This window comes from Cuculus canorus, chromosome 2 (assembly GCF_017976375.1).
Source record: "Cuculus canorus isolate bCucCan1 chromosome 2, bCucCan1.pri, whole genome shotgun sequence".
NCBI lineage: Eukaryota > Metazoa > Chordata > Aves > Cuculiformes > Cuculidae > Cuculus > Cuculus canorus.
Window position 1 is genome coordinate 36,823,184 of NC_071402.1, and position 25,749 is coordinate 36,848,932.

The 25,749-nt window shown below is 38.0% G+C and overlaps 1 protein-coding gene across 1 annotated transcript in view; it reads left to right on the forward strand.

Annotated features, from left to right (window-relative positions):
* ARFGEF1 (ADP ribosylation factor guanine nucleotide exchange factor 1) overlaps positions 1 to 25,749 on the forward strand; it is a 100,926-nt gene that overhangs the window by 15,252 nt on the left and 59,925 nt on the right. Inside the window, exons 2-4 of the mRNA XM_054058097.1 lie at positions 17,139 to 17,169; positions 21,372 to 21,528; positions 23,092 to 23,238. Of these exons, the coding sequence (XP_053914072.1) occupies positions 17,139 to 17,169; positions 21,372 to 21,528; positions 23,092 to 23,238 (335 nt within the window). The remainder of the gene's footprint in view (positions 1 to 17,138; positions 17,170 to 21,371; positions 21,529 to 23,091; positions 23,239 to 25,749) is intronic.

Genomic DNA, 25,749 nt, shown 5'->3' on the forward strand with positions numbered 1-25,749 from the left:
CAAAGTGGGTATGAACAAACAGCAAACAAGAAAACACACTCATATGCTGGCTTGTAGATGATAAAGATGTGAATGGGCAGGAGGGGATCTAGAGAAAGAGATGATCAAAGGAAGCCTGCCATGTGAGGAAAGACTTGGAGAACTGAGTTTGTTCAGCCTTGAGAAAAGAAGGCTGTGGGGAGACCCTGTCACCATGTCCAGGTATTTGAAGAGTGGCTACAAAGAAGGTGGAGACTCCCTTTTTAGGGGCAGTCACATGGAAAAGACTAAGAGTGGTGGGTAGAAGTTACTCCTGGGAGGTTCTGGTTGGAGACGAGGAAACTTTTTCACAGTGAGAGCAATCAGCCATAGGAATACTCTCCGCAAGGAGGTGGTGGATTCCCCAACACTGGACACTTTTCAGGTTCAGTGGGACAAGGTTGCTGGGCCATCTTGTCTAGACCGTGCTTCTGCCAAGAAAGGTTGGACCAGATGATCTTTGAGGCCCCTTCCAACCTGGTATTCTGTGATTCTCTGGTATCACAGAAACATTTGGGGAATATAAAGATATTGAAGGAGACCAAAATATGTTATTTTCCTTGTTGTATATGGAAATTGAGGAAGCTTCCTGTAGTGGAATTGCAAGGAATGAGTCGGAAAAAAAATTCCCAATTTGAAGTTCAAACCAAAGTTCTTATTGACTTATTAGGTTTAGGAGTTTAAAAGGTTCTCTAATCTGCAATTGATGAACTGTTTAATAAAGTATGTGATATTAAAATTTCATCGATTGCCAAAGGAATGAGAGATACTAAGTGCAAGTAGCATCAGTCATTTTGTTGTTTGGGGTTTTTTTAGGGGGTGGGTTTAAAAAGAATATAACTGTTGGGTATATAAGAGATGGAGAAATCTGGAGAACTTCAGACTGGGAAGTCTGAACTCTAGCAAAAAATGCAGGTGGAAGGGAACAACACGGACCCTTGTGCCATAATGAGGAACAATTGGTGCAGGCTTTGCAGAAGGGAAACTTAGAATCACAAATCTGTAAGGCAGAGTTGATGAGTGTGCAGATAAGCATATCATAATCCAGTTTTACAGTAAACCTCAACAAGGTTGCTTGCCTAAGGTTCCTGCATTCTATATTCCCAACCCAATGATATTACAGCTCTGTAGAGGTCCACACTGTTTGGTGGTGAACAGTGAGGCAGCAAAGGTTGACAAAAGAAAGTATTTAAAAGAGTGAAAACGACCTGTTAAAAAGCCCTCAGGTGTGCTGTAATGACACACTTATTGATAAAATGGCAGAAGTTAAATGTTGATAAATGCAAAATAATCCTTATGGGTGAAAAGGAGGAAGTAGAGGATAAAACTCTAAATTTTGCGTGCAGACACATAGGCTCTAAGTTTTATCCATCAGCATGGAGGGGAAATTGGAGTTGCTGTCTGTGAATTATTTCATGAAAATATAGATTACTTTGTCAGATAAATAGGAACACAACAGAGGGGGGAAAAAGGGAAGCTGTTATACCATTTCATGAAGATTTCATCTATTTCACGTGTAATTCTGTTTCCTGATGCCTCCCACAGTGACAGTGGACTTAGAAATGATGCCTTGGAAGTTAACAATGATAATTCTTCTGGAGTATCTTCCAGAAGAGATCAAGCAGGCTATGCCACTTATTCCTTGGATGGGGGAGGAAGTAGGAAAATGGGTGATAAAGGAAGTTTGTGAGATTGCAAGTGGCATGGACATGGAGACAGAGCAACTGATTGTAATTGCTTGTAATGCAGATCTGGAGATCCTGTAAGGAACTCAGCTTATTTAAAGCAAAGCAAAAAAATATTCTTTCTTGCAGCTTGAAATTGCATTGATCCTGAAAGCTAAAATGGTTTAAAAAGTGATTAAATTAAAGTTTAGCAAGGGTTGTGAAACCTGCAGGAACAGTCTTTGTGCAGGAAGAGTATAAGCCACAGATGGCTGGATGCTGGTAGGAGGGTACTATTGCAGCATTCTTGCCCTGCTTTTATAATAGGCATTTATTTAGGCATATGCTGTTGGCCATTCACGGAAGCAAAATACAGGCTGGATATCAAGGGTTTAAGAAAAAATTGTTATTCTTTTTGTCCAATCCAATCTGGTGTTTTTAGGCTTGATATTCTGGGTTTGTTTGCTAGTTCTCAAAGTTTACGTGAATTTTATTTAAAAATCTGGGATAGGGATGCACACCATTTTTGTTTGCATCTTTGGACATTGATCTGCTTATGTATTTCATGAGACATTTATTGTCTGTCAAGCTTGATTAGTTGCCTTTCTGCCTCCTCTTCGAAATTTGTTTTCATTTAGTTCCATTATGTCTGCAGTCCATGGAGAAACAGCTTTGAGCTGGGTAGTGCAAAAGTCCAAACATGTTTCTGCTAAATTATCTTTGTTTTCTGGTTTGGGTTGGGGTTTTTTTCATTTATTTATTAAAATGCTTGTTTAACCTCAAAGGAAAAAGAAATTTGTTTTCTTAACTAGATGGACTGGAGCTACTGAATGCAAATCCCTGTCTTATGACATAAAATCATGATGAAAATTCTGGTTTTCTGGCAATGGTATCATGAACTGAAGATACACTAATTCTGGAGTTAAAACTTGCATGTAGGTGTAAAAAGCTGTGTTGTATCTGAGACAGGAAGAACAGAATGCGTGTATAACATAAGGAGAGATGAATTGCTGCAAAATCTGCTCCAGCTTGGTTTTCCAATTTATATTTGGTTAGGCCTTAAAAATTTGATTCATAAATAAGCCAAGTGCATAAGTGAAAATATAGTAGTAATGTTTTCTTTGAGTTTTTGTCATAATTCATATAAATACAGTACTTTATGTTTACAGCTGTAATACAGTTGTTAAAATATGGGAGCATTGGTGCTGGGGAAAAATTGAGGAACCAGCTTTGTGACTTAAATTTATGTTATACGTCCCTTGTTCTTCTGTTACTAGGTTGTTGATTCTCTTTTGGAAGCATAAACTCTCGAAACAGGATTCAGCTAAAGAGTAAGTTGCCTCAGGTTAGGGGCTTCATATACATCAGATCTCTCATGTTCTGCTGATTGTATTGATCAGCTCTCTGCTGGCTTTGGAGAATGCTTGGACAAGTCCTGAAGCACAGCTGAACAGCTGGTTCAGCTTCCTCAGCTGTTGACAACTTGAACTTACAAGAAGGTAGGCAGATAGCATGCACAAAAACATGTCTGTTGAAACGTCTTAATATCAAAATTAATCCTCTCTTGAATGCAGCATTTTGTTTCTAGATGCAGGTGCTATTGAGCATTTGGGCTCCTTTTGCAGTTGTCAATGCAAACAAAAACTTTAATTAAATTTCAAGAGTTACTCAGCTACTTGTGTCCATGAAGCCATTTAGTTATTACGTTGTTTGACTGCAAGTGAATGCTGAAGTGATGTTCTTGTGTAAGAGAAGTCTTTTGGAAATGTATGGAGTCAACTTACAGAGAAGTCTGGATTGAAGGAGTCTTATGAAGATCATGTGTTGAAAGTGAAGCTGTAGGTTAGGTTGAGAGCCTTGTCAGCAGTATGCTGAGTAATTCCAGCAGAGCAGACTCTGCGACTTCTCTGGACAGCCTGTTTGCTGTTTAGATACTGCCAAAGTTAGTAAGTAGGCAGTAGCACATCAGTCTCTTACTGGGATGGACGTGGTGAAAGAATCTAGCAGTTTTAATTAGAGAGGTGTGAGATAATTTCTTACTGTCAGGTCTTTGGTTTTTTGAGTTGGGCTGCTCTTATTTGCCTTCTTTGAACTTAAAGGTCAGACTTAAGGATGATCTTCAGAAAGAAGCTCATTTTATCCTCTCCGATGAGTTACAAACTGCAGGATTCTGTTCTGGATATATTAAATTTCAGATATATTTTTTCAGACAGGTGGAAATGATTTGGTTGAAAATGCTTTCCCTTTTACAAATGTAATTCTGAGTCTGCAAAGTTTTTTCTGGTGTCTTTGTATTATAGCAGAAACACACACTTTTCCAAGCAGAGTATAAGGGATATGCTTGAGTTTCTGATCTTAAAAATGAGGGTAACCAACTTGCTCAGTCAGGGAGGTGGGGGGACAGCCCAGCTTCGCATGAAGAAATGCAGTGTGTATTACCTCAAGCTTCCTTTCTTTGTAAGAAATTATGCCGCACTTCCTTGGTATCTGACAGTTTTCACCAGAAATATCGTGCGTAATCATTTCTTTTATTTGCCAGTATTCATTAGTTTCACTTTGAACTTAAAAAAGAAGAATCTGTGTTGTGTTTGAGTAGCTAAGAGTACCTTTAATAAAAAGTTTATCAGGATGTCTGAACAGTGATGGAGGCTGGAAATGTATCAGTATGCTGGTAGCAGTTTCAGTCATGACCTGTCTTATGAGTCAAACTATTAGTTAAACTCTTGTGGTGTTTCATATGGTTTGCTGTGTTAAAACTTCCCCTTCAAGTTATAGATTAGATCTAGGGAGTAAAAATCACATCATGTATGGGAGATGGGATGTGTGTGCATATACTTACATAAATAACAATTTTTGAGAGGTAGATAGTCTTAAATTTCTACTTTCTGCTGTGGATCTGAAATAGCTACATTGTATTCAGTGCTCAGCTGGAAAAATATAAAGACATAGATCCCAGTTAGTTTCTTAAAGGTTGCAGCTGGAAGAAGTGAAGCTGCTTTTGACTTCTCTGAGTTTCAGAGGGCAACATATCAAGCTGTTGTGGCAAATTAAAAGTTATTGATGATTCATCATCTCTAGAACCAGGCAAACGTGTTTCACAATCTTAAGCCACAGAGCTACTGGTCTCTTTGTGGTTTTGAGGAAGCATAAACCCACCATACTCTGTGTCTACCGTCCTGCTCTTATGTGCAGTACAAGCTACAATTCTGCTGACTGAAGCAGGTATTCACTCAAATGAACTAGTGAATATTTGAGAAAATTGATAGAGGGACTGGATGTGTTGAATCTTTCCTGAGCATGTCCTATTGAAGATTTTTCTGTTTTCTTTTTGATGAGTGTGCTGAGAAATGAAAGTGTCCCATCATTTGAATCAGGTAAACAGTGAGGGGGGGGGTAGGTCCAGTTAGTTTGCATGAACTATTCTAGAGAAAACAAAGAAGTTACATACTATTTCAGGCCATGAAATTCTACCATCCCTCAAGGCTTACCTTCCTCCCCTTGCTTAAATTTTAAACCTAATTCAATGAGTAGATTCCTGATTCTTCCTAGTGGAGTTACAGACTCCCAGGAACTTCACACACGTGAAGTGCATTGTAATGTAGAGTTGCAGTGACAGAGGGGATGCAAATATAAAGAATTATGCTGATTATAATGCCTATTTTATGGAACTTGTTATTGGTAATTAGTTTCTTTTACCTTGTTACGGGTTACTGAGATGGCAGTTAACATTCTTGGCAAGAAAATTTGAAAAATGTATTATTGAAGTGGAAAAGCTGGGAATATTTTATCTCCAAAGACTTGTGATGCTTTTCTTAGTCCAGCCTGTTGATATTTCCCTGAAAGACAGTTTGTAACAAACTGGTTTTTATACTTGTCTGTATACTGTTGCACTCAGTTGGTAAAACTGCTTTTTCTGTAAATTACAGCTATTCTGATGTGAATAATTGTAGTATATCCTTTCATCAGACTCTTCTAGGGGGTCTGTCTTAATTTGGTTCTTTCTCTGCAGTGTTTTGTCCTCCCATATTCTTCACTAAAGAAATAAATTACCTCCCTCAACATACATTTTTATGTTTCTATGTTGAATTTAATCTTCTGTTCTTTCTGTGCTTCCAGTGTGTTATAATTAACACCCCATATTTCCCCAGCAGTAGCAGTAATCCTGCATTTATTTTAAATCCCAGCATTTCTTTTCTTCCCCATCCTACTGTTACCACGTGGTAAAAACAGATGAAGGAACTGATCCATATTTTTTAAAAAATGTTTTAAACTTGAAGTTAAAAACTTCAACTTTTAATCTCTTAATCCAGTGTTACTTCTCAGCTGGTATGGTCCCTCTGCTATTTTATAACAGGCATGCACAAACAGTTGTACTGGGATCATGTAGATGATGCAGTCAGGGGGAAAGGGATGTTAGTATCAACGAGATTTGTGCCATTTAACAAATTGCATACTTCTTGCTGTGTAGTCTCTCTGTTCTGAGTAGTAGAACTACTCTGAACTGAGTAGTTCTCGTCTGTCTGTGTAGGGATATAAATTCTGCTTACTTTTTTAAGCAGCAAAAAATACAGAAAAGCGATAGAAATACCTGACTGAAGTTATTCTGTGCTGTTTTCAAACTATTGTGCTACCTGCCTCTTTATTTGGATAGCTGTTGTTGTGTTATATGATAGGATTGAGGCCTCTAGAATCAGGATTTATACAGCTCGCAAGTATGTTAATGAAGGAGGTGGGAAAGAAGGGTCAGAAAACACGATATACGTTGTGACTTTAAAGAGGGATAAGCTGCTGCAGGCTTCCCTCCCCCCCCAACTGAGAGAGAAATATTATTGTCCTTAGAAAGCTTATTGCATTACAAAAAAAACTAATGTTAATGGAACATAATGAGTAGACTTCATGTAGTTTTTCAGTGTATTTATTCCAGTGCAGCTGTGGATATCCACTGCAATTGGTGATTCTGTTCCTGCTATTCCTTCCTGAAATGTGATACACGTGAGGTGTGGCGGCTCGTGATCATGCAGCCCTACAGTGAGTTGAAATAGCTCAGTGACCCAAGGAAGACTAAAATTATCAGTCTATTTAAACTGCGTTATCTTGGCAGTGATTGTGCAAATAAGCATGGTACGACACATGGAATAGGAGGAATCACTGTTTTCAGTGGTCACCCTAAGTTGAATTAAAGCGTATTGGAAAACTATGCCTCCAGGCAAAATCCTTTCTGTAACCTGGTTAGGTGACTGTGTATTTAGTAAGCAACCAAATTACCTGTATATTAATGCATTTCTTCAGCAGCTTCTGCCATGAGTTCTGAGTGTGAAACCTGTATATGGCAGTAGTGGGAGGAGATACAAAAAAGCCTGGAGCAAAGCATTTGAAAGTTGTGCCCTGCTTGATTAAAGTAAATGTACATGGCTATCCTCTTCTTCTAAGCGTATTTAAAGATGTAAATAAAAAAATCTATTTCCATTCTTTGATTTTGAATAGAGATTTCTCTAAGGAGTGAAGGCACAAGTTTGGATACTGCTGGGAGTTTGCTGTAGATTTAATAAAGGATGGAGATCCATATAATATTGAAGGAAAGCAGAGGGATTTACTGCTGCAGAAAATGAGCTTTTCACCCACGTTAGAATACAAATGTTACTAATAAAACTACAGTTCAGTTATCATTGGCAGTGTGTGGCCTATGTGTGTGTCATGCCTCCTCTTCTTCCCAAGTAGTCAGTAAAGCAATTTGACAGTTGTCTCGACTTGATTTAGCAAGTAGAAGGATTATTACAGAAAATCTAGTCATAAAATCTCATTGGACTGAATGATTCTGAATTAATTTTAAGCAGAATGAGGCCACTAGAGTATAATAGTTTCTTCCTTTGAGTAGATTTCCTGGTTATTCTCTGTTGAAAAATGTCATACCTAACAAGCTGAAGGAGCAGGTAGTAAGGTTGGTTCAGTGGAGTCAGGTTGTGCGTTCAAGCTTCTGAATTCACCCCAGAGTTGCATATTCCCAAATGATAACATATTGTGAGCAGGGGTGGGGAGAAGCTGTAGTTCTGTATGGATGACTGTCTGAAAAAGAAAATTAGGAGTGAGAAGATTGCTTCACAGATAAAAAGCCCAATAAAGACCATCAGATATACAGTTACTGTCTTTTGAATTGCCGATATAAAAATGGAGAAATGCTTAATGGGATTTGTTGTACAACTTTAATGTATCAGAAAATATGGCATGGGAAGTAACAACGTATAATGCTCCTCTTTTACATTAGCACTCTCTTCAGAGGATTAGTGTCATCTGAAGTTGAAGCACCTCACCTGTACGAAGTTCACATTCATGGCTTTTGTTCTTTTTACTTCATGTGTATGTACACCTAAATACTCTACACGCTTCAAAGATTACTGCTTCGTGTCTTTCTAAGCTAATGAGATATAAGTTAGTATTTCAGTTAATTAGAGGGTTTCAGGATTTTGTAGATAACAGTGAGGAAGATGTACGCAGAAGTTTATCAGGAGTCGTTAGACTCAAAATGTAACTGCTGTTTGTTTGGAACACTGCTTATGTGTGATTAATCTGTGTTTCCTTAGTTACTCCTTTAATACCTGTAAGCATGAAGTTGTAGCAGCATAATACATTTGAATGGAAAGCAAGTGGAAGTGTTCAAATATACTCTTAAGGTTGTTTTGTTTATCTGTATTGTTTGCTCTTATATAAATTCTGTTTCAAGGCCACAGTGTTGACTTTCTTAAATCTGCATGGAGCTTTGCTTCCTTCCAGGTATCAGCAGACATAAGAACAGATGTGTAAATAAACTGTAACTGAGGGTCTTTGCTGAAGTCTAAGCTCAGGAATTTTGAGGGGAAGGAAATGCTCATAGTATTCTACAAAGGGGAGAATGTACACAGGTGAAATTCACACTTTGATGTTCTAGGTGATTACATCTATATATCTTCCAATCTTGTTTCTTTTTAGGTTAGCTTCCTGGATTAAATCAAAGAACACTGCCCTAGAGGCCAGATGCTGCTATCAGCCTCTTCTTGGACTTCCACAAATAGAATTTTTTTTGTCCATCTTATGGTCACTGTTTTCAGGAGGATCTGAGGGAAGGGAGGGGGATCTGTGCATCCTACAAGGTATGATGGAGAAAGCTGTTTATAGGATTTACAGGAAGACACAATTATGTGATACTCATCTTGGAAATTCCACTTAAGGAACAATAACAGCTTTCATGGTGAATATTTTCTTCTTTCAGACTGCCTGAAATACTGATTATTTCAGTACCATCTCCCTATAATGAATTTACATACACTATTACCACTATTACTAATTTTAGGCAAGTCAACTTGGTTTGATAATCCCGGGGGAATAACAGTATTGGGCTGAATTATTTAATTATTCTGTGGTAATTTGAGATCCCAGTGAGGCTTCTTATGAAGCTTTTCTATTTTGTCTGTTTACTATTTACATATATTGATACTGAAAGTTAATTCCACTGCTACAGTTAAAAAATAATTGGGAGAGGAAAATACCATCATCTAAATTTTCTAGTTACTCTTCTCCATATGTCTTCAACACAAGAAAACATATTGAAACTGGAGTAGTTCAGAGTTTAGAACTAGTGTGTCAGAGGCTCTGTGAGAGCAAGGAGAGTGGTCAGCTGGAAGCTTGGAGAAAAGTCCTATGCAGTGTGTGTGTTTGACAGCGTTTGTCTCTTAGGAAATCCTCTGCTTTGTGGAAGACCTATGAGGGGTTTAGATGTTAGAAACAAGGTGCCAAGAGCAAGTGCCTAATTTGCAGCATGTGTTTTTACATAAACTTGCTGGGTTTTTTTTAGACATAATGACTTGGCAGAAGTTGCTCACAGATATCATCTCTGATCATCATTGAATGCAGTGGACCTTGAGTTAAAAATAGCTGTGTGTTTATCCAGTTCTATTGTTTGGACTCCTTAAACCTAATTGTTCTAGTTTTTTTCTGAAGGCAGTTACTGACTTTTGGGTAATACTTCCTTTAGCTGAATAGGCAAGAGACTTTTTTTTTGGCACTGCTTGAAGCCAATGGACAGCAGGTATCAAGAATGGCAAGAAGTTTTGGATATTTATTTAGAAATGTATTCCAATAACCCCTTTCGGGGAAAAACTTACTTGGTATGATCTGCTTAGAATTTTTGTCTCTTTGAGAGGGAGATTGGTTTGGGAGTATTTTTTATTCCCATCACGTTTCTGTGGCTTTAATACTGTGAGTTCAAACTTGGAAATTTTTTAAAAATTAAACTAATAATCTTATCATATAACTGGAAATACAGTTAATGAAAGTTAGCTACAAAAAATATAGAATTTCTAGTTTTATATTACTTACAGTCCGGCTGACATGATCTTACAGTTTTAAATTGAGAGGTACCTTTAGACTGCTAGGTCTTTGAGGTTTTCCATACATATTGACATGGAGAAGGACAGTTTCAGTATTGTTAATGATGAAAAATTGGTTTTTTTAAATGCCTTGGCTGCTGCAGTATTTTTAATTATATTGGAGACAGTCAGTAGAATATTTGAATGGAAGGAAGCAAGCAAGCTAAGTCAATTTGTGTGAAGCCTTTAATGTTTTAATAGAATTTCATTTTTTAAAAATATAAATGTCGATATAATTTAAATTCCTCTTCACTGCATGTTCCTTGGATCTCATTCACCTGCTTTGATTTGAAGGAACTGAATTCAAATTGCTTCCTTCTCACAGCAGTCTGCTATGGTATAAGTATCATAGAATCCTAGAATGGTTTGGGCTGGAAGCAGCCTTAAAGGTCATCTAGTTCCAACCACTCTGCCATGGGCAGGGACACCTTCCACTAGACCAGGTTGCTCAAAGCCTCATCCAACCTTGCCTTGAACACCTCCAGGGATGGGGGCATTCACAGCTTCTCTGGGCAATTTGTTCCAGTGCCTCATCGCTCTCGCTGTGAAAAATTTCTTCCTAATATCTAATTTAAATCTCCCCTCTTTGAGGTTAAAACTGTTACCTCTTGTCTTGTACCCCTCCTACAATCCCTGATAAAGAGCCCCTCCCCACCTTTCCTGTGGGCCCCCTTTAAGTACTGGAAGGCTGCTATAAGGTCTCCCTGGAGCCTTCTCTTCTCTAGGCTGAAGAACCCCAGATCTCTCAGCCTGTCCTCGTATGGAAGGTGCTCCAGCCCTCTGATCATCTTTGTGGCCCTCCTCTGAGCCTGCTCCAAGAGATCCATGCCCTTCCTGTGCTGAGCACTCCAGAACTGAATGCAGTATTCCAGGTGAGGTCTCACGAGAGCAGAGAAGGAGTATCACCTCCCTTACCCTGCTGGTCACACTACTTTGGATGCAGCCCAGGATATGATTGGCTTTCTGGGCTCCAAGTGCACTTTGCCAGCTCATGTTGAGCTTCTCACCCACGAGCACCCCCAAGTCCTTCTCGGCAGGGCTGCCATCAATCTATAATGTGAGCTTCAAATATTGACTTGTTTTCTTGGAATATTTCAACCTCTGCTGCTTTGGCTGTTTCTACCTTCTGATTACCTGGGATGGTTACAATTCTTTAAAATATCAACCCCTGTTAACTATATTAAATTCATTAGGTATGTGATACCCCTATCTTTTTAGTTGTAATATTGTTATGATTTTTTATCATTTGCATACATTCTTGGCATTAAGAACAGTTGGAATATCTAAGGTTTTTTCAATACTAAGTGGAAGACTAGCTTCCCCTTCTTTTCCCCAGTGAGGAGAGGAGCAAGGGTGTATATATATATATATATATTTTAGAAGTAATTTTTATGAGGTAATCTGTCCCCCTCCCGAGCCCCTGTGAAAATGAAAATGCAGAATGTTTTCTGTTCCAATAGATTTACCTACAGTTGGGTACATAAACTTTGATTATGCTGAATGTTAGTCATCTTTAGATGTGGAGATCCTTGTAGAGTTGAGAGTTGTGCATGTGCTTCTTTGGCAGGCAGTGTCAGTCGTTTAGAATACGGTATTGTGGGAATGTAATACGCTTTTCTTTTTTAAGACAATTTTGATGCAGGAATGGAGAAGTAGTATGAGATGTATATTTAAATGCTTTTAAGCGTGTCGGGTTTTCCTAGCATCATGCTTTGTAATGTAATTGTGAAGCATTTTTCCATTTTTTGGTAGTTTCCCTTTTCCAATGCAAGTTCCATAAGAATTCTTTTCTCTGTAATCTATCCTCCAGCTTGATGCTGAGCTGATAGTGTAGAACTTGGCTCCATGTATTGTTCCTGAAGGTAACCCATTTAGTTATCCCTTACTTGATGAGAATGTTATCCTTGACTTCTGCCAAAGTATAACCATAGAGTATTTATACTTTACGTGATATTACAGCATATTTAGGTAAGCAGAAGGGAACGTTACCTTAAGATAAGCTAGAGGAGAGGGTCTGTCTCATATGTGGTGGGATGCTGGCATAGGAATCAAAGGAATAATCCAGTCATAAACAAATTTCAAATTGGACTTAGACACCTTTCAGTGTAATTAAGGTTTAAATCATCCTTTGAATCGGATTAACCAGGCAATCAGTGAATTAGTTCTAAGTTGGAGTTTGATCAGCGTTACAGAACTGTTAAGACAGTATTGCCCACAGCACCTGCTTGATCTATGTGGCCTGTTCTGACCTTGCTGATTAGGTGTTACCCACTGTCATTACACAGAGATGTTGATTTTGTAGTTGCAAATGAGTTTAGCTGGTTAGGTGGTGTTAAAGGGAGAAAAATAAAATAAAACTAGTTGGTTTTTTCTTTTTCATTGTAGAAACTATGAGCAGTCTGAAGAGGGTAAGGAAAAGTGTTCACATGACGTGCTGAAATAGTAAATTAAAGGTGGAGAGGTGAGGATGGAATCCCAGATACCTGTTGTGGTGGTTTACCTCTGGCCAGCAGCCCCCTTGGTAGGTGGTATCGGGGAGAGAGTGAGAAGGGTAAAAGTGCAAAAACTGTGAATTGGATTAAAGAAAATTGAATGAGGAAAAAGAGGGAGGGGGGCAAGAACAAAGGAAAATAAACTCAAAAAAAGTGATAGCTCACCATCAGGCAATGGATGCCCAGCCAGGTCCCAGGCAGTGGCAGGTGAACTACTGTTTCCCCCTCCAGGTTTTTATTGTTCAACATGCTATCATATGATGTAAGATATCCCTTTGGTCGTTTGGGGTCAGCTGTCCCCGCTGCGTCCCCTCCCCTCTTGTGCACCCCCAGACTACTCGCTGGTGGGGTGGAATGAGAAGCAGAAAAGCCCTTGACTCTGGGTGAACACTGCTCAGCTGTATCTAAAACATCCCTGTCTTATCAATGCTGTTTCCAGTACAAATATAAAACACAGCCCCACAAACTGCCATGAAGAAAATTAACTCTGCCCCAGCCCAAACCAGTATACTTGTATAAAAAAGGTTGAAACTAATGTACATGACTCATTGTACCTGCTAGGCAAAACAGCTGATGCATACCACTGTAAAACTGCTAAATAACGCATTCCATTGATCAACTCAATCTTTTCTATGCAAAAGCCACCTATATTACCATTAATGCTGTGATAGAGCTCTATAAAGAGCTGGTCTTATGGAACTGCATGAAAGTGAGAGTTGAGGAGGGTTGGGTTTGTGGGGTTTTTTTCCTGCTGCACTTTATTTAAGAGTACTAAATTTACCCCGATTATTAATAGCTCCAGTTTAGGACACATCATGCTTTCAGTGCCATGGAATTATCTGACCTATTTTCTACATAATTCTGTGTTTGCCTCCCAGATAATGCAGAGAGAGACCCTGGAAGTTGTAGTCCTTCTCTCCAGTCTTCTTGCCCTGTTACAGCATCTGGCATCCTTTCTTACTCTTACTTCCCAAAATTAATTGTGGTGCTGAGATAATAAACTTTTCCAGCTCTTGGTTCCTCTCCTTTGTGGTTTTGGGTGTATGTTTTGGAGAGCAGTAGAGCAAAACAAGGAAGCAGCCGTGTGTTCAAGCCTGGCTTCATCTCCCTTTTTCTAGCTAATCTTTAGTTTTGCAGGGATTACGTTTTGCTATTTAGAAGAATGTCAGTGTTTTGGTTCATCTGTCTTTAACTGATAATTTATCCAGCATGAGAATTTTTACTTACCTTTATTATAATGTGTTGTTCTGATGATGATGTGTCTTGAATTTTTCTATGCTTCCTACTAGATGTGGTTGTTAATGATGATGAAATTGTACTGTGATTAACTTGTGTTTTGGCATTGAGAGCAGAGGGGAGCGATCAGTAAAGAAGATAGGTTTTCTCTGTTCTCGAGGGTAAAAGTAAAATTTGCTTTTACAGCATTTTGCTGTCCACCTCATTGATAGTAATGGTATTGTATTATGTGCTTAGCTGCCAATATTTTAGTTCCCTGAAATATTGATGTCAGTTACTATAAGGCACTTTATTTAACAAAGATTATAAAATCTGTACTTTCATATTAATAGACTGATGCAATGATGCTCAAAACACTAGTAATGTCTAATTAGATTGACACTTGCAGAAGCTCTTTCCTTGTAGTGTGCTTCCTTCAGATACAAGAATTTCCTTTTTGTGATAGCAACTGCTGTGACCTATTCTGAAGATTATCTCTTGTAGTATTTTAAGAGAGAACAGTGATAATTTGTTAGGTTATCTGGAGCATGGTGAGAGCTCTAAACAGCTCTGCTTGTATTTTTTTATTTTGATAATCTTTGCAAGTACTGTTATAGTTTACAAAGCAGAGAATAAATTCAGAGATGATCTGATGCAGCAGCAAGATGACAGTGAGGTGGGTTTGATACATCCTTTTAGTTAGGAATAAAACAATTTACTGCAAAGTGGAACTACTGTTCCTGATCTTTCTTTTCCTGAATGTTGTTTTACAGTTGCGTGATTGCCAGGGACCATCTTTGTTCATGCAGTGCTTTCATCTAGAGGAATTTGCTTAAACACACAGTTTAACAACTGTTCTGAAATTTGTAAAACTAAGTAGAGTGCCTGAACACTCACGTGCTGTCACGTCCACTTTAAATAGTGCTGGAAGAGTAGCAGGCTTAGAACATATGTTGTCTTTTAATGGCAAAATATATTGTGTTAAGGGAGAGGGTGGGGAGCAGAAGAACTGGCTTGCTTGTATTTCCTTACGCAACTTTCACATTAATTCAATTATTTATCCTTGTAAATGATTTGGCTTTTCTGATTTTATTTTTTTCCTGGTAGCTTTTTTTGCTTCCTACCACTTCTGAGAGGAGAGAAAGTTTCTCAAACCTTTGTTTTCTGACAGAGATCATAAGGGGTGTTTTTTTTCCCAGCTTAAGAAAGGCCTTACCACTTGATACGTGGAGGAGGTCTGGAGAGAAATTCTGATAGTGGTCGTTCTCCAGCATCAGCATTTTGGGGAGAGACTGTCCATGTGTCAGGCTATATTCACAGCAATAGTCTGAACTGATTCTTATTCTAGATTTGTTTGTTGCTTTTTTTTCGCTCTACCCAAAGTATGAAATAACTTGTAAATTTTGTGTTGTCAGTAGAGTAATAGACTCCGTTACCTAAGTGATCTTAAGTAAAACTGTTAAATAAACTATTGTCTGCATCAGGTTATCGAAATCTGATAAAATTGTATCATGAAATTTGTGTTGTAATAATTTGGCTATGATTGTTTTATCTTCAATTGAAATATCATCTTCCTTTATATTTAATACCATAAAATTGGTTATAATCTTTGGTTATGACTTGAATATAAAATGATGGAAATGATTGTTAGCATGACTTAAGTTCAAATTATGTTACTGATTTCTAAATTTGTGTTAATTGTTTTGAACAAGAACTTAATATAAAACAAGAGAATTTAAAGAAGTCAAGTTCCATAAGACATGATTTCTGCTTCTGTGTTGTGTCTGCCCCCCCATCTTTTCAATGGCACTACTTTCACACCTTGTGTCATTTTATGGGAAAAAATCGTTAATATGTCACTATATTAGTAGCGTTGGTATCCAAGCAAAGAATTAGAGTTCCCTTAGTTTCTGTAGTCTACTGCATTTCATTCTGTGTTTGAAATAGCTGTGTATTGGGCAAGAATCTTCTTAATTTTGCCACTTCAGTTAGAAGCTTTGAACTCGGAAACCATTCTGTAGTTTCATCTGTTGGTTGGTAATGCTTGTTGGACAGATTTCAGAACATCTCAGGGAGTTGAGTTCCTTGGAGGTGAATGCTAAGGTTGAAGGTGAAATAATGAAAGGTATGAAGATGCTGCAAGGGAGGAAGAGAGTTTCTTCTTCCTGTTAGTCATGAATTTGTCTTCAAGTGGGTGCATGGATCAAGCATTATAAGGCAAACTTTGCTGAAACATTACTGACTGTAAGACTTGTTATTATTGTCACCTATTGAGGAATATTGAATAGCTGGAATTTAGAACTATGTCCATGTTTTGTCTAATCCTGGATAACGCAAATGTGAACTGCTTCTTGACTGGTTGTTCCTCAGATGAACCACTTGCTTGCTAACCTCAGGGTCTTGCTGGGGGTGAACAGAGGTAACAGTCATATCAGAAAAATTACTTAGATTTGGGCTGGCAGGCATTCCTTATGTTCACTTTTCTTTATGTTGAGCAAGTCTATTAGTAAATATATTTGATAGTAGTGATTTGTAGCTGAGTACCAAACTTGGGAACTTGTGTTAAAAAAAGTGCATTGGTATGCTTGTAAGTGAGGGGTTGGACCCAGACCAAATACGCTTTTACTGCATGGGAGCTTGGTTAGAAATATTCAGTTGGGTTTTTTTTCTCAGAATTGATCTGTGCCACTTGTTTAAAGCTTATAGACAAAAATCTTGAATTTTTTGATTTAGTTAGTTGTGGTTTTGCATGTTTGAGCAGGACTTGACAGTAGAATGGATTTCCTGAGATGATTTCTTCAAAAATATATATATTTCCATGCTTGATCCTGTACCTTTTTATTTCAAGAATGTATTCCTACAACATTCTAACGGCACTTAAACCAAGGATACTTATTGGTCATTAAGGTTTCATGTAAGAATTTGGAATAGTGTTTTATTGTTTTTCTGTATAATCCACATTTAACAAGCAGTGTATCCTTTATGGATAGATAAATAGTTTTGATAATATTTGCATTTTCCTCATTATTTCTGTATCCATGTGCTGTGAAAAGAGCTTGCCAGTGTCCTCACAGAAACATTCTAGTGATCTGGTGTTTAGTTAGGATGACTGGATGCAAATCTAAGTATTAAGTATTGAATATATATTTGTAAAGCAATTTTGATACACTTTGCAACAAATGCAGGTGAAGAATAGAAGCTGTTACGAAACTGCTTATAAACATGTGTTTTCTGTTTTCAGCTAATAGTGTTTTCAAATAGTTTTGGTTTCCAGTAATTTTCAATTATTGAATTTTTTATTTGCAGTTATTATACCACTTCCATAACTGTGCCTTTGTTTCATTTTACAGATGAAATAAAGGCTGAAACAGAAAAGCAAAGGTATGTGATAGTTCATCATATTAAGCAATAGTGCCTTTTTACTCTCCTAAAATGTGTGCCGTCCTTATTCTGCACTGGGAGTACAGAGTCTCTCTGAAAAGCACTTTCAATGTATTTTAAGGTTGGTGGTATCTGAAAACATGCTACAAGTTCTTCTGTGACTGACTATGACCATGCAAGGCATGGGGCGCTTCGAGCAGAGGCAAAAGACAGCTTACAGGGAGAAGGCTGACAGTGTCTGGCCAGGGAGGTTAGCAACGGGCTTCAGGATTAGAGGAAGACTTTGTGGGTGGCATGGGAAGTATTGATGGAGGGACCTGAGCTTAAAAGCATCCTGAAATGGGTTCAGAGGAGGGAGAAGAGCCTGAAATGTAAATCATAGAATCAGTAAAGTTGGAAGAGATCTCTAGGATCATCAAGTCCAACGTCAGCCCAACACCACTTACTGAACTATGTCCTGAAGTGCCACATCTACATGTTTTTTGAACACTTCCAGTGACGAAACACTTGAACTAAATTAGCAAAGGGAAGGGGATGGAGTGAGGAAGTGGGAACAAGTGGGAAAGACTAGTATGACTAGCTGTAGATTTCTGGAGGCAGCTTCTCTGCAATTGAAGGTAGAGGCAAAAATTGACATTGAGCACCGTCAACAAGTAAATTTTTAAGTATTGGCAAATTGTGGAGGCGATTATTACATATTCTATAGGACTTATTCCTCATTCAATGTGTTATTAACTATGAGTCAGGTCTGTGTGGTGAAGCCTGTTTATACCACCTGTTGCAAGAATTGGATCAGTGGGTGAACTGATGATGAAAGTGTTCTTGTGGCTTAAGCAGATGAGTGCTGCTTGGAGACCTGCTTCTGCTTTGTAGCCAAATGTATGGTTCAGGCAAATCATTTAAACCACAGCTGTCAAAATTGACTGCTAGTGATTTCTGCTTCCTCTCCTGGGTACTTCAACTGAAATCTACAAGTTTTGGTTTGGAAAATGTAAGCACTTCTAGCAGGAAAGGAAGCCAGTGGAAACGGTTTCAGAAGTTGTAAAGGAGCAATCAAATGTGCTAAACAACTTAATCTTGCAGCTTATCAAATTGAGGAGGTAAAAATTAGTGGATGCATCTGATGGAGTCACGGTGCTTCAGTTTGCACCAGCAAAATGCTCATAGTAAGGTTGTAAAAATAAAGTTAGTATTTGTGTGGTGTTCAGAAAATGTTGCACCAAGCAACACAAGACATTAGTAATGTGGCTATATAAGATATTTTACTTAGGATAGTATAAAGCAGAAGTCCACATTGTGAGCACTGTAAGAAAAAAGTTTTTAATATTAAATTCAGTGAGGGATATTTGTTCTAGGCACTGAGTTCAGAAAAGTAATGTCTGATCCTGTAGTTAAATACTGTGCTAAAACTAATGAGAGCACTGAATTATGATGATTTACGCAAGGATGGTTCAGCCATTTCTGATTCTGGGTGCTTAAATTCTGTCCTATTAATATCTAAAGTTGTGATATTTTGGGGTATAATGTGTCTGTCCAACCTGCCTCTACATTTGCTAAATAGGTTTTGGCTTTCCTTCAGTGCTGTCTTTATTTCGTCAGTAGCCTTTTCCTGCTGTGAAGACATTGCTGGACTTGGAAACTGTGAATGGATTTGCCCTGTTCTTATTGTAGAGTCAAATTTTTTGGATGCAATAGGAAGTACTGTTCTTCTAAGCCTTAGAATAGAGAAACTTATGAGTTTATCAAATTTTTTTTAGCTTCTTATTTCTGTAATTGAGATTTGAATATTCTAATAAGGGACTTCTCATGATAATTGCTTAATTATTTTATGGTCCCCATTCAAAGAAAATAATGTCACAGTTACTTGGAATGCATCGAAAAAAAAGATTATTTCCCCCTCCTAGATATTTTGCGTGGAAAACTGCTTATTTTGTTTTGTTGTTTGGTTGTTTTTAAACAGAATTGGTGTTTGGTAGTGAGGTGAAGGCGAATGAAAAGGACAGGCTGATTTATGTAACGTTACATGGAAAATGCTGCCAAAATAATTCTAAAAATTCATTGTTTGATACCTGATCCTGTTTCTGTGGCTGATAGGTAAATATCAGCATATTTCTTAAATCTCATATTTGGTGGATCCTGTAGTGGACAAATGCTAGGGATGGTTTCTGGTTTCAGTGTGCTGGAAAAAACCAGCAAACCCAACTGAATTAATTTCTTCACTGACATTAAGAATAAGAGACTCTTTTGGTTTTTCTTATCCTCCCCTCTGCTGTCCCCTCCCCTTCCATCATCAGCAAAGTGAAGAGCTTATTAAGTTATCTTCCAGAGGCAAATAAAGCATTGTCTTCTGTATTTATTATTTTGGACATTTTTTAATAGCTTTCTCATTAAGAGAAGCTTCAGGCTTCTGCAGTTGCTTGCAGTGGCACAGGTTCTTCATTTTTGGAATTACGTCATGTGCTGCTCCTGTTTTTATTTCTGGAATGATTTTTTAACTGAATTTTCATGGTTTCAGTAGATATAATCACTAGATGAAGAACAGTCTTGTCATAAGGCAGGAGCAAGAGATGCCACCCTTCTATTCCTCAGAGAAAATCTTTCATAAGAATTTAGGAAAGATTTGAGAATGTAGAAGAATCATGTACCTTCTCTGCAACTTATCTGATTTGGGTTTTGTCCAAAAGAGCTCTGTTTCCAGCAAAGTAATATTGGGTAATAAATAAAGTTATGCAGCCAACAGAAAAATAAACCTCAGCTCTTCCTAGCAAAAAAATATGTAGAGATAAATCCTTAAACCTTCAAAAGAGAAATTATTTCATAGAAAGTAGAATCTTAACACTAGTTCTTCACTACTGAGACTTAGAATTTAAGTGCCTTTCTAAAGCAGCCCAAACAAGGAGGCCTGTTTGAATGTGAAGCCTGATATCATCTTAAGGACAATCCAGCTTGCTCCTTGGAAAGCTGAAATTGATAATTCAAATTCATCTATCTGGCTAATTTAAGGATCTCTCCATGATGCGTGAAACTATATTATTTGGATTTATAATAAACTTTTAGCAGTTCATTCTTCTACTTCAGAAACATGAAAAATATATTTTCCATCATCTGCATTCCTTGAAGCATCTGAATTTATTTGCAACAAATGCACAGGGCCTGTATTTGAAATTACTTGTTTTATAATGATCTGTTTGAATTACTGCAAGAATTTTGTAGTACTTCACCACAGAATGCAAAGTTATGCTCTTTTTTTATCAAGTTTTTGTAAGACAGTGTAGTTTACCTTCTATGTAAAGATGTCTATGTATGCACAAAAAAAGGCCAGGAATGCTTTATATAGAGGTGATCAGCTGTTCTGTTAAATGAGAACTCCAAACGTCTTGCTTTGGATCAAAGGCAAACTGCATTGATGTGCACGAATCACTGAAAAATGACCCATTCTTGATTGCCCTTTTTAACTATGTATTAACGAGCAAGCCCTTTCTAAAGGTGCTGTAAGAAATAAGACTTCAACAGCTAATTATTTTCTCAAATTTTGTACAGTTAGCCATTTCAGATACGTTGTCCACTGAACTCTTAAATTCTGTGGTATCATTTGAAGCATGGATGGAGCAAAGTTTTGTGTGTTTTTTTGTTCATGTTTCTATTTCCACTGAATATGTTCAGGATTAAAGTTGAGATATTATTTAATCTCCAAAATACATGTACTTTCTCTGAAGTACTGAACCAAACTCATGTCTTAATACAGTACTCGAGTAGTTCTTAACTTTCAGAGTCATGAAAACTTTTGGCAAGTTGTATCTTTATCTGTTCACTACTAAGTAAGAGACTAGCTTCTCTTGAATTATCATTTAATGTGGAGATGATATGGAGTAGATTTTCCTTCTCCTCTGCCTTTACTGACCAAGTAAGCGGAGTCGTCTCCTATTTCACAGGAAACAAATCTTTGTGTTTTTAAATCAACAGAGATGACTGAATATCTACGTAATATGCAAATGGATTGATTTGTCTGATCCATAAAGGAGGCAGATGAAGTATAAAAGCTGTTTAGAATTTGTATACAATCCATATTACTGTTATGTTAACTTCATAGATGTTAGTCTTTCCTAATGTTAATTTTTTTGTTATTTTATTAACAAACATTGTGGTGGTGAGAACTGTATGTGTGATCACTTGCAGCATTCTAATACAATCATTTTACTTAGTCCCCCTCATGGAGAAGCAAAGCCTGGTTCCAGCACTCTTCCACCTGTAAAATCAAAGACAAGCTTCATTGAGGCGGACAAATACTTCCTACCGTTTGAATTGGCGTGCCAGTCGAAGTGCCCCAGGATTGTCAGCACATCTCTAGATTGTTTACAGGTCTGTACGAAGCTGAGCTTTAACTATCAACTATGAAATTCTGTTGTTTTGGAGGGGAGGTACAGTTGTATGTAACAAATAATGTAATTGTTTTTATATTATTTTGTTTTATTGCACATACAACCAAATTGAATATCTTTCTCACAAAAGGTGAATTTATAGAATCATAGAATCATGGCATCATAGAATAGTTTGGGTTGGAAGGAACCTTAAAGATCATCTAGTTCCCGCCCCCCTGCCATGGGCAGGGGACATCCCACTAGATCAGGCTGCTCAAGGCCCCATCCAACCTGCCCTTGAACACCTCCAGGGATGGGACAGCCACAACTTCCCTTGGCAATCTGTGCCAGAGCCTCGCCACTCTCATGGTGAAGAAATTCTTCCTAATGTCCAGTCTAAGTCTGCCCCTCTCCAGTTTGTACCCATTCTCCCGGTCCTATCCCCCCCCACAAGCCTTTATGAGTAGCCCCTCTCCAGCTTTCCTGTAGGCCCCCTTCGGGTACTGGAAGGTCACTGTAAGGTCTCCTCTGAGCCTTCTCTTCTCCAGGCTGAACAGGCCCAACTCTCTCAGCCTGTCCTCGTAAGGAAGGTGCTCCAGCCCTCTGATCATCTTTGTAGCCCTCCTCTGGGCGCATTCCAACAGCTCCAACACCCAACATTATATTTATTATGTAATGCATGTGTGTGTTTATTTGTGTGTGTGTATATATTACCACAGTTACATGTTTGGATCAGTTTTATTATGTTAGTGTGCAGCTACCTATTTTCATGTGTATATCTATGTGTTGAACTAACACAGCAGGTATAGCATGATCAAATTCATTTTATGCTGTTCAGAATTGCAGTGAAATACTTCAATTTGAGGTGTCTCTCAAAACTCAAGAGGCTCTTTTAATATTTTCAAAACAAATTCTACAGCATGGAATTTAGCCATTCGCTTCTCCCGAGTAGTCCAACAGTGAACTCGATTAATATTTTTACAGTCACAGGTATATGTATGCCTGGCATGCTGTTGCACTCTGATACTATGCTACTCTATATTTCTAAGTAAATAACCCATGGAGATTTACAAATACTCTCCTGCCTAAAGAGTTCAGAAGAGGATTTTGTTAATTTTGTGTTAAATTCGTTTTTGAAGTATTGAAGACCTAGAGAGAAAAAGGGATAATAGAGCACAAAAAGAGAAAACTAGCTAGTAGCTTGAATGGAAAGGTTTATCTGGTAGTAAAAACATTTGTATGCTGACTACACATGAAGACTTGTGTGATGTGGGTTAGTTTCTAGAATCCTGTTTGTTTTAAAACATTGTTAACTGATGAACAAAAGCTTTAATGTTAAGCTTGCTGACAAACTTAATTGCAGTTGCAATTAATCTGGATAATCAGTTGAATCCTTAATCTGGAGGACATTTTAAAAAACCTTTGGTGTTCTATGAAACTTGGGGTAAAATGTACTGTTTTAATTATTCTGTGCAAGTTAGAGCTACAAGTGAAATTATTTATTTTAATGAAAAAGCTGACTTACTTTTAAGCTCTTACTTGTGTTTTTTTTTCTTCTCTCCAGAAACTTATAGCATATGGCCACTTGACGGGGAATGCTCCAGACAGTACAGCTCCAGGCAAAAAATTAATTGATAGAATTATTGAGACAATATGTGGCTGTTTTCAAGGCCCTCAAACAGATGAAGGGGTTCAGCTACAAATAATAAAGGTAATTAGTTTAAAACTTCTAGTATTTATGGTAGTGACAACAGGAAGACATTTATGGCCTCAGAGTTCAAAACCAAAGTGTTTATTGTGTAAGTGTAATGGTAACTTTACAATGTTTTCTCGATCTTGTTTGTTTGAGATGGGAAATCCCAGACTGATGCTCCTTTCCCTGCTCTCTCCCATTGTATTTTGGGTGAACTCATGGTTATGACCTGAAATCTTGTGCACAGGCCACTGAGTGAAATTTCATTCACAGCAAATCTGTGGAGCTCTCTAATTGCGAGGAATTACTCTCAAATAATCCTGCACTCCCAGTGGGGAAGACGGTAATTAAGCAGCAGATTTTGAAATCCATTTTGGAATTACTTTATGAAATGCAATTAGACCTGGCAGTCAGGTGTTACCATGGCAGCTTTGTGCTGCTCTGTCATAGACTTCTCCTCAAAGGAGGTCTAGGGTTTCTTTCCATAGCTTATATAAAGGGCACATGTGGAGTTTGTACAAATAAGTGTTTCTGGGAAGCCTTAGCAGTTTTCTGACTGCACTCATTAATTATGGCTATTTATAATGGGAAATTATTATGCCAAGTAACAGAAGTTAACCACCTAGTGGAAATACCATACAATATTCCTGTAACAGTAGTCTTCGATTGGCTGTGATGATGAGCAGTAGTGAAGAATACAATTCAAGTTAGTTATGAGGAATGGAGTGTTTGTTACCTCATATTCTTGTGTATATGTGTCCTGAGATGTTGCTATTTCTAGCAGATTGTATTTACTTGTTCTACTTCAAAGAAGGTAGTTTGTTTTCCTACTCCTTTTCATAGCTCAAATATTTGTTTTTCTTGACACTCCAATTCTCCAGCAGGTAGTTGTTACAAATCTTTATGATACTGTTGTCTAGATTTGTTGTGTTGTTTTGCCCAAGAATTTGAGACGTTTATCAGTTTGCAAAGGGTAGATTTTTTTTGCTTTAAACTTTCAGTGACTGAAACATCTCCCTCTCAGTGTAATACCTTCTCTCTGAATGCTTTCTTATTCTGGCCCTCCCCGCCTGTGAGCTGATAGTCCTTCTGTCCAAGAAAATAGTCAAGAAAGTAAATTCTTCAACAACTGTAAATGCTTTAAGTGCATCGTTTCGTTTAGTGCCTTATTTTTTTGACTGTTTAGACTTAGCTAATTGCCTTGTTAGAATGCCTAAGAAAGTGATTACTGTTTTTGCTTGATTCCATGTTTGCCCAGTACAGTGTGCACTACAGAAAGCATCGACATTGGAAATAACCTTAGCAAAGAATGGAACTTTCGTCTTCCTTTAGGGGAGACGAAATAATTAAACCGCTAAGTCAGTTGTATTCTCTTAGGCTTTGTAACTCTTCTGTTCGGGGCTGAGTATGGAGCTCGCTTCTCCAGTATGATTTGAAGGATGGATCATGTGTCTTTTGAGACTGTTCTGTGGTCCTGGTGATTCGTATGTTCTCTGAGGAATTTTAGTTTCTTCAAGGACACACAAGGCAGAGAACGTGGGACTCCCGCTTTCTGTGCTGGCACTCCCAGGCAGTTCCTCACAACATGAGCAGTGCTCCTGCAGGACAGCTGCATCACCAACATCATGGTGAAATCTGAAAACCTAATCTCTCAGGTACCTTCCTCCCCAGAGGCTTATCTTGGTTCTGCACACTGAATGAACAGCCCTTATACAGTGTTCTGTGCTCAGTCTTAGATCTGGGAGATGGCGTTGGGTAATTTGTGTGTGTGCTGTTTGATAGTTTCTATATAGTGGTGGGATCATCTTAAGCAACCAGAGCCACCTAGACGTTCTCAAAATACCTTTCTGCTGCTTACCAAGGAAATAGTCTTGCTGACACTGGGGAGTATAGTTTGTCTCTTTTTAGGTATCTGAGCTTAGAGGTATGACTGGCAGTAGTTCTGACAGTTGGTAGACAGTTTACTGTTTCTGCTTGTGTATTTTCATCTCTCTAATCCCCTCGTTCTTCATCTGCAGACTCCATGAGGAACCAGACTGGAAAATTGGCCTTTTCCTTCCTTCCTCTTGTAGTTTAGTTTAATTTGGTGTAATTTTGATGGGAAGCCATGCAAATTTTTGTTCAGTTGCTATGGTGCAATTACTGGGGCAGGAGGAAAGCCAGTAATTAGGGTAGTGTTCCCATTGAAAATTGTTTATTCAAATTATGTTTGAAACAGACTCCCTTGATTGAACCTTTTTGCCTTTCAGCTTGCTCAGCTAGGGCTACTGTGACATCTGGAAGGCAGGAGGATGTGTGCAAGCTTGCTGTTGGCATCTGTAGAGGTTTTAGTTGAAGTTCTATTTACATTTCTCTCTGGCCTTTTCTTTCCTGATGAACTACAATGTATGAACAAAAATATATTACATTTTTTAAAATATGTATAAAAGAAAGAATGAGGATGAGGAAGAAGGATGGGACATGGGATCAACTGTTTATTCTCGTCTGTATTTTCTTTCTGCAGTCTGCTGTGTAGTAAGTTTTGTTATT